Source organism: Bombina bombina, chromosome 6 (genome assembly GCF_027579735.1).
Source record: "Bombina bombina isolate aBomBom1 chromosome 6, aBomBom1.pri, whole genome shotgun sequence".
In the NCBI taxonomy this organism is placed as follows: domain Eukaryota; kingdom Metazoa; phylum Chordata; class Amphibia; order Anura; family Bombinatoridae; genus Bombina; species Bombina bombina.
In genome coordinates this window covers 542,936,202-542,952,607 of record NC_069504.1, presented here as the reverse complement: position 1 = coordinate 542,952,607, position 16,406 = coordinate 542,936,202, and the positions used below count along the sequence as shown (strand labels likewise).

The window sequence follows — 16,406 nt, the reverse complement described above, 5'->3', positions numbered from 1 at the left end:
CAATTCAAACATTTAGGTAATGTCTTTTCTTATAAGATCAAAAGCGAAAACTTTGTATTAATACAGATATATATATTTTTTTAATTATTTTTAAATGTAATGCTTGAGATAAAAATGGTGAAATAAAAGAAAAACACAGAAAACTATTAATAACTAAAGAACACCAGTTTTGTTTGTTTTTTTTTTGGCATTTTATACAGAAAGCAATTCTTGACAAGTAAGCACTCAGTTACCACACTACAGAGACAAAAATAAATAAAGTGCAAAACCTTTCAAATAATATTTGACATACAATGTTTAACTACACTAGAGCACAATAATCAGTTTGAACAGACCTGTATTTTACAAGCTATAGTATAAGTGACAAGCTTTAATAAAGATTTGAATGAGAGCTTATAACTAACAGAAATGCAATCACATCATACACATGAAAAGTACAGATCAAATATACAATACAATAAACTATTATTCCCATAATTGGTTCATATACTGTATATATATATTGCCAGGGAACTTCACATCAATCATAAGTTATGTATCTTTTTCAGCTTTCAATAGATCATCACAAATTATATTTTATAGTTATTTCAACATCAGGTTTGTAAAGAATAATCTTTTTGTCACACTAAAGGGACATCAATACATACATTTTTCTTTCATGATTCAGATAGAGCATGCAATTTTAAACAAGTTTCCAGTTTACTTCCGTTAGTAATTTGTTTAGTTCTTTAAGTATCCTTTCTTGAAAAGAATACATAGGTAGTCTCAGGAGCAGCAATGAATTACTGTGAGCTAGCTGCTTAATGGTGTCTGCATACATATGCCTCTTGTCATTGCCTCACCTGATGTGTTCAGCTACCTCCCAGTAGTGTATTGCTGCTCCTTCAACAAGAATACCAAGAGCATGGTACATTCCACAATAGAAGTAAATTGGAAGTTTTTTTTTTTTTTAAATGAAAGACATTTGGGTTTTATATCCTTTTACGGATTGGTACAAAATGAAGAACAATCTTGGGTTTCATATTTTGAATGTCACATCTTCACATCTTTTGGAATAGAAATGGGCTCAAAATAAAGCTCCAAAGTGTTATACTCTCTTGGCCATGAGAAAGCCCATCATTAAACTGTGCACTGATATTTGACAAATGTCCTTAGCAGAAAGGCCTGCATTAGCTCCCCAGAAAGTTTTGTGTACTTAAAGGGACATTCCAGTCAAAATTGGAAACCACATGGGAGCATTTTGGTAATGAACAGAAGCAATTTTGTAATATACATGCATTAACAAAAAGGCTTCTAATAAAAGCTATAGCTGTTTCAAAAGTGTATTTAAGTATGCACCGTGCACCAGGGATAGACACGAACCAAGGCTGTGGTGGACATTTTCCAAAGTACAGACATTAGTAAAGGACACCAAGGTACATTTCAAATTAAAAACATCAAAAAACACTCTCTTTACAGAGAGGGTAGTGGATACGTGGTGGAATAGCCATCCAGCAGAAGTGGTAGAGACAGTGAAGTAGTTTAAACATGCATGGGATAGGCATAAGGTTAAGATATAAGATATAAGATAAGGCCAGGAACTAATGAAAGTATTCAGAAAATTGGGCAGACTAGATAGGCCAAATGGTTCCTATCTGCCGACATAATCTATGTTTCTGTAAGTCAGAAGAGCGAAACTTTGCTGTTGCACGTTGGACGCCCCTGGTCTAGTTCCACAAGTACAAATTAGTCATCTAATCAAACAACTTTAAAATAACATTTATATGGTATTACCTTTTATTTATTTTTTTGGTTATATTGAGAGTCTGTAACTCCTGACCAAACCCACCCACCTTGATGTTAATTGCATGATCATCATGGTTGGTTACTTACTTGGTTATGTAAGGTTTGTCAGAGTAGGCAGCGGTCTTCTACACACAAACACCAGCATCATGCTAGCGCACAGATCAAGGAATTGGGATGGGTCACAACTGACGGTTAGTTGACTGCAGGCAGCTTGCTTCTTCCCTCACTTTCCCGCTACTAAGCGTGGCGCTGCTTGGGTCAACGAAGAGTAAGGACCAGCATTCATCTGTCCTACTCCTCCCTCCCCTCCACAAAATGGGTGGCGGACACTGCAAGGGCCAGTCACGGACACCAGTGTCCGTGTACGGACACCTTGCCTATCCCTGCCGTGCACCAGCATTTTAAACACAACACTTGTTCAGAGAGCCTAAGGTGCTTGTACCATCTATTATGATTCAATTTGCTAATTGCTGACATGATACAAGCCCCACTGATGATCTGAGCAGCTGCATTTTTTAAAATGTGGGAGCAGTGAAAATATCTAGCTATGCTTCACATGCACATGCAGAGAAAAATCTTAACACTAAAAAGTGATAACTTTTACTAGAAGCATTTTTGCCAATACATGTATATTGCAAATATGTTTCTATTCAAAGATGCAATAAATCTATGTGCATTTATATTTTGACTGGAATGTCCCTTTAATGTGCTGAACATAAAGTAAAACAGTGTGTTTACAGAGTAAACCTCAGGATGGCATATGTGCTCATATTAATATAAAGAGTTAAAGTTAAAAATCCTTGCTGATATTCAGTTTCCCCTGTATTCTCTAATACATTCAGTATAACTGTGGAGATGTCTGTCCAAATCCAAAATATGCATATGTTACACTCATATTTGTGTAAATCTGGGAAAATAAATTGGGAAGAAATATATTTTTGAAGGTGTGAAAATACGAAACGAAGCAGAAAATAACAGACTGACCAAAGAACTACTTAATCTTAATAGAAGATGCATGCAAGTATGGATGATTAAAGCTTCAACAACCAAATATAATATTCCAGGAAGAACTAAAAACATATGTGACATTCAAATTACTTAAACCCCCAAAAACACTAGATCAAATAACTGCTTGAACTAAATAACTATTCAGATGTACAGAGGAGCACTGTAGTTTACCCGCAAACTTGCACAGTTCTTTCCTCCATAAACGAACAATACCTATTAGCCACTAAAGTGGCTCTATAAGGTATCCTATCATTCCCCTGTGACGTGGCACTCTTAATAGTGTCTGTATTACAAATTTCTATATTGTTTGTTTATAGTAGGGAACACTAGTAATGAACTATTATATACTGTACATGTCAAGAAGCCTTTAGATGTGGTGATGCCAAGTGAATGTGCATTAAAACAGATAAATATAAGTTAACATCACACAAAGCAGCTTCCTCTTAGCTCTGCGTTACATGTGCACATGGCAACAAAATTATGGGCTACATTACAAGTGGAGCGCTAATTTATTGCGAGCTAGTAAACAGGCAAATTCGCCCGTTTATGGGTGCGCTATAAAACATAATTTATGCTTACCTGATAAATTCCTTTCTTCTGTTGTGTGATCAGTCCACGGGTCATCATTACTTCTGGGATATAACTCCTCCCCAACAGGAAATGCAAGAGGATTCACCCAGCAGAGCTGCATATAGCTCCTCCCCTCTACGTCAGTCCCAGTCATTCGACCAAGAATCAACGAGAAAGGAGTAACCAAGGGTGAAGTGGTGACTGGAGTATAATTTAAAAGATATTTACCTGCCTTAAAACAGGGCGGGCCGTGGACTGATCACACAACAGAAGAAAGGAATTTATCAGGTAAGCATAAATTATGTTTTCTTCTGTTATGTGTGATCAGTCCACGGGTCATCATTACTTCTGGGATACCAATACCAAAGCAAAAGTACACGGATGACGGGAGGGATAGGCAGGCTCATTATACAGAAGGAACCACTGCCTGAAGAACCTTTCTCCCAAAAAATAGCCTCCGAAGAAGCAAAAGTGTCAAATTTGTAAAATTTGGAAAAAGTATGAAGCGAAGACCAAGTTGCAGCCTTGCAAATCTGTTCAACAGAGGCCTCATTCTTAAAGGCCCAAGTGGAAGCCACAGCTCTAGTGGAGTGAGCTGTAATTCTTTCAGGAGGCTGCTGTCCAGCAGTCTCATAGGCTAAACGTATTATGCTACGAAGCCAAAAAGATAGAGAGGTAGCAGAAGCTTTTTGACCTCTCCTCTGTCCAGAGTAAACGACAAACAAGGAAGAAGTTTGGCGAAAATCTTTAGTTGCCTGCAAGTAGAACTTGAGGGCACGAACTACATCCAGATTGTGTAAAAGACGTTCCTTCTTTGAAGAAGGATTAGGACACAAGGATGGGACAACAATCTCTTGATTGATGTTCCTGTTAGTGACTACCTTAGGTAAGAACCCAGGTTTAGTACGCAGAACTACCTTGTCTGAGTGAAAAATCAGATAAGGGGAATCACAATGTAAGGCTGATAACTCAGAGACTCTTCGAGCCGAGGAAATAGCCATTAAAAACAGAACTTTCCAAGATAACATTTTTATATCAATGGAATGAAGGGGTTCAAACGGAACACCCTGTAAAACGTTAAGAACTAAGTTTAAACTCCATGGTGGAGCAACAGCTTTAAACACAGGCTTGATCCTAGCTAAAGCCTGACAAAAGGACTGGACGTCTGGATTTTCTGACAGACGTCTGTGTAACAAGATGGACAGAGCTGAAATCTGTCCCTTTAATGAACTAGCTGATAAACCCTTTTCTAAACCTTCTTGTAGAAAAGACAATATCCTAGCGATCCTAACCTTACTCCAGGAGTAACCTTTGGATTCGCACCAGTATAGGTATTTCCGCCATATTTTATGGTAAATCCTTCTGGTAACAGGCTTCCTAGCCTGAATCAGGGTATCAATAACCGACTCAGAAAAACCACGTTTTGATAAAATCAAGCGTTCAATTTCCAAGCAGTCAGCTTCAGAGAAGTTAGATTTTGATGTTTGAATGGACCCTGTATCAGAAGGTCCTGTCTTAGAGGTAGAGACCAAGGCGGACAGGATGACATGTCCACTAGATCTGCATACCAAGTCCTGCGTGGCCAAGCAGGTGCTATTAGAATTACTGATGCTCTCTCCTGTTTGATTTTGGCAATCAATCGAGGAAGCAGCGGGAAGGGTGGAAACACATAAGCCATCCTGAAGTTCCAAGGTGCTGTCAAAGCATCTATCAGAACTGCTCCCGGATCCCTGGATCTGGACCCGTAGCGAGGAAGTTTGGCGTTCTGGCGAGACGCCATGAGATCTATCTCTGGTTTGCCCCAACGTCGAAGTATTTGGGCAAAGACCTCCGGATGAAGTTCCCACTCCCCCGGATGAAGAGTCTGGCGACTCAAGAAATCCGCCTCCCAGTTCTCCACTCCCGGGATGTGGATTGCTGACAGGTGGCAAGAGTGAGACTCTGCCCAGCGAATTATCTTTGATACTTCCATCATTGCTAGGGAGCTTCTTGTCCCTCCCTGATGGTTGATGTAAGCTACAGTCGTGATGTTGTCCGACTGAAACCTGATGAACCCCCGAGTTATTAACTGGGGCCAAGCCAGAAGGGCATTGAGAACTGCTCTCAATTCCAGAATGTTTATTGGAAGGAGACTCTCCTCCTGATTCCATAGTCCCTGAGCCTTCAGAGAATTCCAGACAGCGCCCCAACCTAGTAGGCTGGCGTCTGTTGTTACAATTGTCCAGTCTGGCCTGCTGAATGGCATCCCCCTGGACAGGTGTGGCCGATGAAGCCACCATAGAAGAGAATTTCTGGTCTCTTGATTCAGATTCAGAGTAGGGGACAAATCTGAGTAATCCCCATTCCACTGACTTAGCATGCATAATTGCAGCGGTCTGAGGTGTAGGCGTGCAAAAGGTACTATGTCCATTGCCGCTACCATTAAGCCGATCACCTCCATGCATTGAGCTACTGACGGGTGTTGAATGGAATGAAGGACGCGGCATGCATTTTGAAGTTTTGTTAACCTGTCTTCTGTCAGGTAAATCTTCATTTCTACAGAATCTATAAGAGTCCCCAAGAATGGAACTCTTGTGAGAGGAAAGAGAGAACTCTTCTTTTCGTTCACTTTCCATCCATGCGACCTTAGAAATGCCAGAACTAACTCTGTATGAGACTTGGCAGTTTGAAAGCTTGAAGCTTGTATTAGAATGTCGTCTAGGTACGGAGCTACCGAAATCCCTCGCGGTCTTAGTACCGCTAGAAGGGCACCCAGAACCTTTGTGAAGATTCTTGGAGCCGTAGCCAATCCGAATGGAAGAGCTACAAACTGGTAGTGCCTGTCTAAGAAGGCAAACCTTAGATACCGGTGATGATCTTTGTGGATCGGTATGTGAAGGTAAGCATCCTTTAAATCCACTGTGGTCATGTACTGACCCTCTTGGATCATGGGTAAGATTGTCCGAATAGTTTCCATTTTGAACGATGGAACTCTTAGGAATTTGTTTAGAGTCTTTAAATCTAAGATTGGCCTGAAAGTTCCCTCTTTTTTGGGAACCACAAACAGGTTTGAGTAGAACCCTTGTCCTTGTTCCGACCACGGAACCGGATGGATCACTCCCATTGTTAACAGATCTTGTACGCAGCGTAGAAACGCTTCTTTCTTTATCTGGTTTGTTGACAACCTTGACAGATGAAATCTCCCTCTTGGGGGAGATAATTTGAAGTCTAGAAGGTATCCCTGAGATATGATCTCTAGTGCCCAGGGATCCTGAACATCTCTTGCCCAGGCCTGGGCGAAGAGAGAGAGTCTGCCCCCTACTAGATCCGGTCCCGGATCGGGGGCTCTCGGTTCATGCTGTCTTTGGGGCAGCAGCAGGTTTCCTGGCCTGCTTGCTTTTGTTCCAGGACTGGTTAGGCTTCCAGCCTTGCCTGTAACGAGCAACAGCTCCTTCCTGTTTTGGTGCAGTGGAGGTTGATGCTGCTCCTGTTTTGAAATTCCGAAAGGGACGAAAATTAGACTGTCTAGCCTTAGCTTTGGCCTTGTCTTGAGGTAGGGCGTGGCCCTTACCTCCCGTAATGTCAGCGATAATTTCTTTCAAACCGGGCCCGAATAAGGACTGCCCCTTGAAAGGTATATTAAGTAATTTGGACTTAGAAGTAACATCAGCTGACCAGGATTTTAGCCACAGTGCCCTGCGTGCCTGTATGGCGAATCCTGAGTTCTTAGCCGTAAGTTTGGTTAAATGTACTACGGCCTCCGAAATGAAAGAATTAGCTAGTTTAAGGACTCTAAGCCTGTCCGTAATGTCGTCTAGCGTAGAGGAACTAAGGTTCTCTTCAAGCGACTCAATCCAAAATGCTGCCGCAGCCGTAATCGGCGCGATACATGCAAGGGGTTGTAATATAAAACCTTGTTGAACAAACAATTTCTTAAGGTAACCCTCTAATTTTTTATCCATTGGATCTGAGAAAGCACAGCTATCCTCCACCGGGATAGTGGTACGCTTAGCTAAAGTAGAAACTGCTCCCTCCACCTTGGGAACCGTTTGCCATAAGTCCCGAGTGGTGGCGTCTATTGGAAACATCTTTCTAAATATTGGAGGGGGTGAGAACGGCACACCGGGTCTATCCCACTCCTTAGTAACAATTTCAGTTAGTCTCTTAGGTATAGGAAAAACGTCAGTACTCGCCGGTACCGCAAAGTATTTATCCAACCTACACAGTTTCTCTGGTATTGCAACAGTGTTACAATCGTTGAGAGCTGCTAAAACCTCCCCTAGTAGTACACGGAGGTTCTCCAATTTAAATTTAAAATTTGAAATATCTGAGTCCAATCTGTTTGGATCAGAACCGTCACCCACAGAATGAAGCTCTCCGTCCTCATGCTCTGCGAGCTGTGACGCAGTATCAGACATGGCCCTAGCATTGTCAGCGCACTCTGTTCTCACCCCAGAGTGATCACGCTTGCCTCTTAGTTCAGGTAATTTAGACAAAACTTCAGTCATAACAGTAGCCATATCTTGTAATGTTATCTGTAATGGCCGCCCAGATGTACTAGGCGCCAAAATATCACGCACCTCCCGGGCGGGAGATGCAGGTACTGTCGCGTGAGGCGAGTTAGTCGGCATAACTCTCCCCTCGCTGTTTGGTGAAATTTGTTCACATTGTACAGATTGACTTTTATTTAAAGTAGCATCAATACAGTTAGTACATAAATTTCTATTGGGCTCCACCTTGGCATTGGAACAAATGACACAGATATCTTCCTCTGAGTCAGACATGTTTAACACACTAGCAAAAAAACTTACAACTTGGTTATAATCTTTTTTAGCAAAAAAACGCACTGTGCCTCAAGAGGTACTAACGATTAAATGACAGTTGAAATAATGAACTGAAAAACAGTTATTGCATCAAACTTTAAAACAACACAACTTTTAGCAAAGGTTTTTTTTTGATGCGTAGCAAAGAGCGCCAAAAACGGCCCCTCCCTCTCCCACACAGCAGTGAAGAGAAACGAAACTGTCACAATTAAAGCAAAAAACTGCCAAGTGGAAAATAATGCCCAAATATTTATTCACACAGTACCTCAGCAATGTAAACGATTCTACATTCCAGCAAAAACGTTTAACATGAGAATAGTTATTAAAAAGGATTAGTGACCTTTAACACAGTAGTTCCGGTGAAATACCATCCCCAGAATACTGAAGTGTATACATACATGTCATTTTAACGGTATGGCAGGCTTTTCTCATCAATTCCATTCAGAAAATAAAAACTGCCACATACCTCAATGCAGATTCATCTGCCCGCTGTCCCCTGATCTGAAGCCTTTACCTCCCTCAGATGGTCGAGAACAGCAATATGATCTTAACGACTCCGGTTAAAATCATAGTAAAAAATCTCTGTCAGATTCTTCCTCAAACTCTGCCAGAGAAGTAATAACACGCTCCGGTGCTATTTTAAAATAACAAACTTTTGATTGAAGTCATAAAAACTAAGTATAATCACCATAGTCCTCTCACACATCCTATCTAGTCGTTGGGTGCAAGAGAATGACTGGGACTGACGTAGAGGGGAGGAGCTATATGCAGCTCTGCTGGGTGAATCCTCTTGCATTTCCTGTTGGGGAGGAGTTATATCCCAGAAGTAATGATGACCCGTGGACTGATCACACATAACAGAAGAAATAAACATCAATTACAAGTGGCTGTGCGACTTACCCCCTTTCACTGAGCTAGGCTGTGTCTGACGTCATGAGAACGAGGCTACCATTGGAGCCTTTAGAAGCGTGCTTTTGTGAGCGCAAAACTTCCATGCAATGTGAACGCAAGGTCGCAATCGCACTGCGCTTTACTTGTAATACCAGCACATGCAAATGTGCTTGTGTAAGTGATATTGTGCGCTCCACTCGTAATCTGGCATAATATCTGATCATGAAAGTGAATGAGTGAAACACTTTTCTGTTATATGTATATGTGTGTGTGTGTGTGTGTGTGTGTGTGTATATATATATATATATATATATATATATATATAAATTAATGATAATAGTCATATGATGGATAAAAAAATGTATATGTATATACACTGGATTGAATGTAGAAAAGTGTGAATCTAAAACAGCAGCCAAAATCCCTAAGCAGCATGCAGCAAAATTCCCAGTCTCACTGAATTCAGGATAATACAAACAAACAAGAGGTGGGATAGTGCTACCAGAGTATCACCAATCTAAATAGTAACATTTACAGTGTAAGCAGTATTTCTATAAAAGCATTAATAAAATATGCTTTATATAACTATATGTACTCGTCTGCACAAATATTAACTCTCAAAAGTGCAGAGTTTATGTGAATAATAATCCCAAAGATACAAAAGTTAAAACGAAAACTTGAATAAGAAAGAGATATAATGTTCTCTTCTGATAAAAGTTCCTATTTACAAGCTCCAACCTCAATCACTATGAGGTAAGTAAATGGCGTTGCAGGAGAGCTCTAATCCAGCACTAAACGGAACCCGCTGCAGGGTCTGTATCTTTAAACAAGGTCTTCAGTGATTTTTGCAGTGTGGTAGAAGCGATCAGAAATCCTACAGCCAGCTTCATACAAAATGAAACACAAACAGAATAATAGTGCAATACTGTGATTTAATACGGCAAAATATCAACCCAATGTTCTGCTCACATGAAATAACCTCAAGATAATATCTTCTGTGTGCACTAGAAAGTTCACGCCCCCCAGACCCGGATTTCGGTTACGTGAAGTTATATTCCTTCGAAATGCGTAAGCTGTTTTGGGCACTCGATACAGTGCCATATGTTTTATTTGGACTTTTCTGTGTATACATTTTAATTGGTAACTTTCAACCAAAATCCTGATCTGGGAGGCGTGAACTTTATGGTGCACACAGGACAGATCGTTAAACAGCATTTGGAATCTTTTATATTATCTTGAGGTTATTCCATTTGAGCAAAACACCCTCAGGGCTTTATGTATTGGGTTGATATTTTGCCGTATTAAAACACAGTATTGCACTATTATTCTGTTTGTGTTCAATTTTGGATGATACTGGCTGGAAAAACTCTGATAGCTTCTACCACACTGCAAACAGCACTGAAGGCATAGTTTAAAGATACAGACCCTGCAGTGGGTTCCGTTTAAGAGCTCTCCTGCAACACCATTTACTTACCTCATAGTGATAAAGGTTGGAGCTTGTAAGTAGGAACTTTTATCAGAAGAGAACATTATATGTCTCTCTTATTCAAGTTTTTGTTTTGAACTTTTGTATCTTTGGGATTATTATTCACATAAGCTCTGCACCTTTTTGAGTTAATATTTGTGCAGACGAGTACATATATCTATATAAAGCATATTTTATTGTGTTTCTAGAAACACACTGTAAAAGTTTATATTTAGATACTCTGGTAGTGCAATCCCATCTCCTGTGTGTGTGTGTATATATATATATATATATATATATATATATATGTAAAACAGATTTCAATAAAACAGTTTAGATGTACTGCACTGTATACTTACTGTTTGTAACTTTAAAATTTGATGAACACATTATTACTTCAACAACCCAGGCTACTGGTTTTCAAATATTAGCAACCACTTCATATACCTTTTCAATGCACCTCCGGAGTGTGTTTATATTCCGGACCCACCATCCAACACCCATTGACCTAAGTTCTGACCACTGGGGGTCCCCTCTCTGAATAGCAGGCATCATGTTAATTAATTCCTCCTCAGCTTCTGAGTGAAAAGCCCAAGCAAAATGACAAGTGGATAACCCTAAAAAAAAAGAAAATAATTTAACATGCGTTTAAGCCAGAAACAATAGAAACACTTTATAAAGTAGAAATGTACCTATACAAGACAAGCATCTAACTAAAAGACACATAATGTGAAAACCATGATGACCCAGTATGAAAGGGGATGTACTCTGTCAAATTGGGAAAACAAAAGAAAAAACAAAACAAATATAAATTAAAATGAAATCATACAAAAAGCTATGGTTGAATAGACATTATAGAGCCCAGCTTATATTTCACATGTTTCAAAGTCTTAGGTGGTGGACCTACCACCAGACAAAAAGTTACAAGACAGCGTGCCCCCCACCAATAACAGATGTTACTTTGTTTTTTTTCTCTTTAAAGACAATTGTAATATTTACTTTTAGTTTTAATTTGGGGAATTTACATCTGACCCGGGGTTCCCACTACTCTGAATAGTTGATTCTGCTCAACCAAAAGAGAGCTTCACTCACGTTTCAACTTGCACTTTGTTACTCCTGTGTTAAACACAAGTTACTAACCAAGACAACAAACGCAAAACAGTTTCTAAGCGACTTTGATCTCAGTGCCACTTGTCCAACTACATCCTGCCCTTTGCCTTATTCCACCATAACATGGCAGGTATCGTTAATTCTTAAAAACTGTTCTATGTTTTGTAAGAGTCCGCTGCTGCTTATGACTTCTATTGGATAGTGGGAAGCGTAACTGCTCCCACACTTCACCTTATATGCTCTAGGCCCGGGCACCCTGGGGAGGCCCGCCTCACACTTTGAAAACAACTGCTCTGTGTGATGCAAAGGTTAAATACAGTGTGAAGTGTCGCTAGTCTTACAATTATATGCTCTAATAAATTTGAGCATGTCATTTTTTTAATTTAATGGCCCTTTAACTAAACATGTCAAGTCCTCTAACTAGCCAGATTTTATACCTACCTTACCATAGGGGAATCAGTCACTATGAGTGAAGTAGAAATAAACCTACAAATGATTAGGGGTAAAGGGAGGGCTGAAGTATGCATCACATTCAGTAGCAATTTATCTGTAGATGGTTAGGTTTCTGTTCAAACTTAACTTAATCTTAACTCAAACTTCTTAATCTTATCCTGAATAAATTTGTTATGGCAATGTAGTAAAGCGCTTAGTGAGAAAGGATACATTAACTTTTTATCTACTTCTAAAAATGCAACATAATTCCCGCCGGTAAGCCAGTCCATAGCAACCTTTGCAAGACAGATTCTGTTATAGATAGAAAATATTGGGAGTGCTAAACCTCCGAATTGTCTAAAATGAGCTAGTTTATGCAAGGCTATCCTCTTTCTACCAGAGCCCCAAATAAATGTCCTAATGCAGCTGTCAAGAAATTTGAGATCTGTATTTGTTATAAGAATAGGAATATTTTGCAATAAATACAGCAATTTGGGCAACACGATCATCTTGATTAAGTTCATTCTTGCGGTAATCGTCAAAAGCAAATTAGCCCAATTCATCAAGTCATTTTTAATTTTCAATAATAAAGGAGTATAGTTCAGATTGTACCAATTCATAGAATTTATACTAATTTTAATTCCAAGATATGTTATAAATTTTTCTGCGATTTTAAAGGGAGGTACATAATCCATCTGCAGTGGTGTACTTATCCATAATAGCTCTGACTTGGTTACATTGATTTTATAGCCCGAAAAGGACCCAAATTCAAAGATTATATTTAAAATCTTAGGAATCTCTATTTGAGTATTGTAAAGAGATAACAGATCATCTGCATATAATAGTAATTAAGACGTTTAACTCCCAAAGAAATCCCCTTTAGTTTTTTCTAAGCATTAATGCCAATGGTTCAATTGCAATGTTGAAGAGAAGGGGAGAAATTGGACATCCTTGTCATGTTCCCGTAGTATTAGGAAAAGATTTGGTAGGCGAGCCGTTAACCAATAACATTGAAGATGCATTTGTGTATATGGCCCGGATACAATTTAAGTAATAATCTCTAAAGCCAAACATTTTCATAGTATGGAACAGATGGTCCCACGTAATTGAATCAAACGCCTTTTGAGTGTCAACTGATAAGACGTCTAATACGTCTGCATTTAGGGGTGGTAAAGAAGTCTAGTAAGATAAATATTTTTCAAATATTTGCGGAGGGATTCCTTTGTAACATAAAGCCGATCTGGTCTTTTCTTGTGGTGTATCCAGTCCACGGGTTCATCCATTACTTGTGGGATATTCTCCTTCCCAACAGGAAGTCGCAAGAGGACACCAACAGCAGAGCTGTCTATATAGCTCCTCCCCTAACTGCCACTCCCAGTCATTCGACCGAAGACAAGCAAGAAAAAAGGAGAAACTATAGGGTGCAGTGGTGACTGTAGTTTAAAAATAAAAAACACCTGCCTTAAAGTGACAGGGCGGGCCGTGGACTGGATACACCACAAGAGAAAGAAATTTATCAGGTAAGAATAAATTTTGTTTTCTCTTGTAAGGTGTATCCAGTCCACGGGTTCATCCATTATTTGTGGGATACCAATACCAAAGCTTTAGGACACGGATGAAGGGAGGGGCAAAGCAGGAACTTAAACGGAAGGCAAAACTGCCTGCAAGACCTTTCACCCAAAAATAGCCTCGGAGGAAGCAAAAGTATCAAATTTGTAGAATTTAGAAAAAGTATGAAGCGAAGACCAAGTCGCCGCCTTACAAATCTGGCCTCATTTTTAAAAGCCCATGTGGAAGCTACCACTCTAGTGGAATGAGCTGTAATTCTTTGAGGAGGCTGCTGGCCAGCAGTCTCATAAGCTAAACGGATTATGCTTCTCAGCCAAAAGGAAAGAGAAGATGCCGAAGCCTTTAGGCCTCTCCTCTGTTCAGAGTAGACAAAAAACAATGCAGATGTTTGAGGAAAATCCTTAGTAGCTTGTAAATAAAACTTTAAAGCATGAACCACGTCAAGATTGTGTAATAGACATTCCTTCTTTGAAGAAGGATTAGGACACAGTGACGGAAACAACAATCTCCTGATTGATATTCTTATTAGATACCACCTTAGTAAGAAACCCAGGTTTGGTACGCAAAACTACCTTATCTGCATGGAAGATCAGATAAGGGGAATCACACTGTAAGGCAGATAACTCTGAAACTCTTCGAGCCGAAGAGATAGCTACCAAAAACAGAACTTGCCAAGATAAAAGCTTGATATCTATGGAATGCAGAGGTTCAAACGGAACCCCTTGAAGAACTTTAAGAACTAAATTTAAACTCCATGGCGGAGCAACAGGTTTAAACACAGGCTTAATTCTAACTAAAGCCTGACAAAACGCCTGAACGTCTGGAACATCCGCCAGACGCTTGTGTAGAAGGACAGAGCAGAAATCTGTCCCTTTAAGGAACTAGCTGACAATCCCTTCTCCAATCCATCTTGGAGAAAGGATAATATCCTAAGAATCCTGACTTTACTCCATGAGTAACCCTTGGATTCACACCAATGAAGATATTTACACCATATCTTATGATAGATTTTCCTGGTGACAGGCTTTCGAGCCTGAATTAAGGCATCAATGACCGACTCGGAGAAACCAAGTTTTGATCAAATCAAGCGTTCAATCTCCAAGCAGTCAGTCGCAGAGAAATTATATTTGGATGTTTGAATGGACCTTGGAGTAGAAGGTCCTGCCTCAGCAGCAGAGTCCATGGTGGAAGGGATGACATGTCCACCAGATCTGCATACCAAGTCCTGCGTGGCCACGCAGGTGCTATCAAAATCACAGAAGCTCTCTCCTGCTTGATCTTGGCAATCAGATGAGGGAGGAGAGGAAATGGTGGGAACACATAAGCCAGGCTGAAGGACCAGGGCACTGCTAGAGCATCTATCAGCGCTGCCTGGGGATCCCTTGACCTGGACCCGTAACAAGGAAGCTTGGCGTTCTGATGAGACGCAATCAGATCCAGTTCTGGTTTGCGCCATAGTTGAATCAGCTGGGCAAATACCTCCAGATGGAGCTCCCACTCCCCCGGATGAAAAGTCTGCCGACTTAGAAAATCCGCCTCCCAGTTCTCTACTCCTGGGATATGGATAGCTGAGAGATGGCAAGAGTGAATCTCTGCCCATAGAATTATCTTTGAAACCTCCAACATTGCCAGGGGGCTTCTTGTTCCCCCCTGATGGTTGATATAGGCTACAGTCATGATATTGTTCGACTGAAATCTGATGAACCTGACCGCAGCTAGTTGAGGCCAAGCCTGAAGAGCATTGAATATCGCTCTCAGTTCCAGAATGTTTATCGGAAGGAGGGCTTCCTCCTGAGTCCACGAACCCTGAGCCTTCAGGGAGTTCCAGACTGCGCCCCAGCCCAGAAGGCTGGCATCTGTCGTCACTATAGTCCACTCTGGCCTGTGGAAACTCATTCCCCTGGACAGATGGACCCGAGATAACCACCAGAGAAGAGAATCCCTGGTCTCTTGATCCAGATTTAGCAGAGGGGACAAATCTGTGTAGTCCCCATTCCACTGATTGAGCATGCAAAGTTGCAGTGGTCTGAGATGTAGGCGAGCTAACGGAACTATGTCCATTGCCGCTATCATTAGGCCGATTACTTCCATACACTGAGCCACTGACGGCCGAGAAGTGGAATGAAGAGCACGGCAGGAAGTTAGAAACTTTGATAACCTGACCTCTGTCAGAAAATTGTTCATTTCTACTGAATCTATCAGTGTTCCTAGGAAGGAAACTCTTGTGAGAGGGGAGAGAGAACTCTTTTCTTTGTTCACCTTCCACCCGTGAGACCTCAGAAAGGCCAGAACAATGTCCGTATGGGACTTGGCGATTTGAAAAGTCGACGCCTGTATCAGAATGTCGTCTAGGTAAGGAGCCACCGCTATGCCCCGTGGCCTTAGAACCGCCAGTAGGGACCCTAGAACCTTTGTAAAGATTATTGGTGCCGTGACTAACCCGAAGGGAAGAGCCACCAACTGGTAATGCCCGTCTAAGAAGGTGAACCTGAAGAACTGATGATGATTTCTGTGAATCGGAATGTGGAGATAAGCATCCTTTAAGTCCACAGTAGTCATATATTGACCCTCCTGGATCATAGGGAGGATGGTTCGGATAGTCTCCACCTTGAAGGATGGGACCCTGAGAAATTTGTTTAGGATCTTGAGATCCAAGATTGGTCTGAAAGTTCCCTCTTTTTTGGGAACTATAAACAGATTTGAATAGGAGCCCTGCCCCTGTTCCTCCCTTGGAACTGGGTGGATCACTCCCATAACCAGTAGGTCTTGAACAC

General features: G+C 40.7%; 1 protein-coding gene across 2 annotated transcripts in view; it reads right to left on the bottom strand.

Annotated features, from left to right (window-relative positions):
* The window catches only part of DMXL2 (Dmx like 2), a 641,271-nt gene that overhangs the window by 265,462 nt on the left and 359,403 nt on the right, over positions 1-16,406 (bottom strand). For both annotated transcript variants that reach the window (XM_053717470.1, XM_053717469.1), the window contains exon 20: positions 10,969-11,138. In XM_053717470.1, coding sequence (XP_053573445.1) covers positions 10,969-11,138 — 170 coding nt within the window. The remainder of the gene's footprint in view (positions 1-10,968; positions 11,139-16,406) is intronic.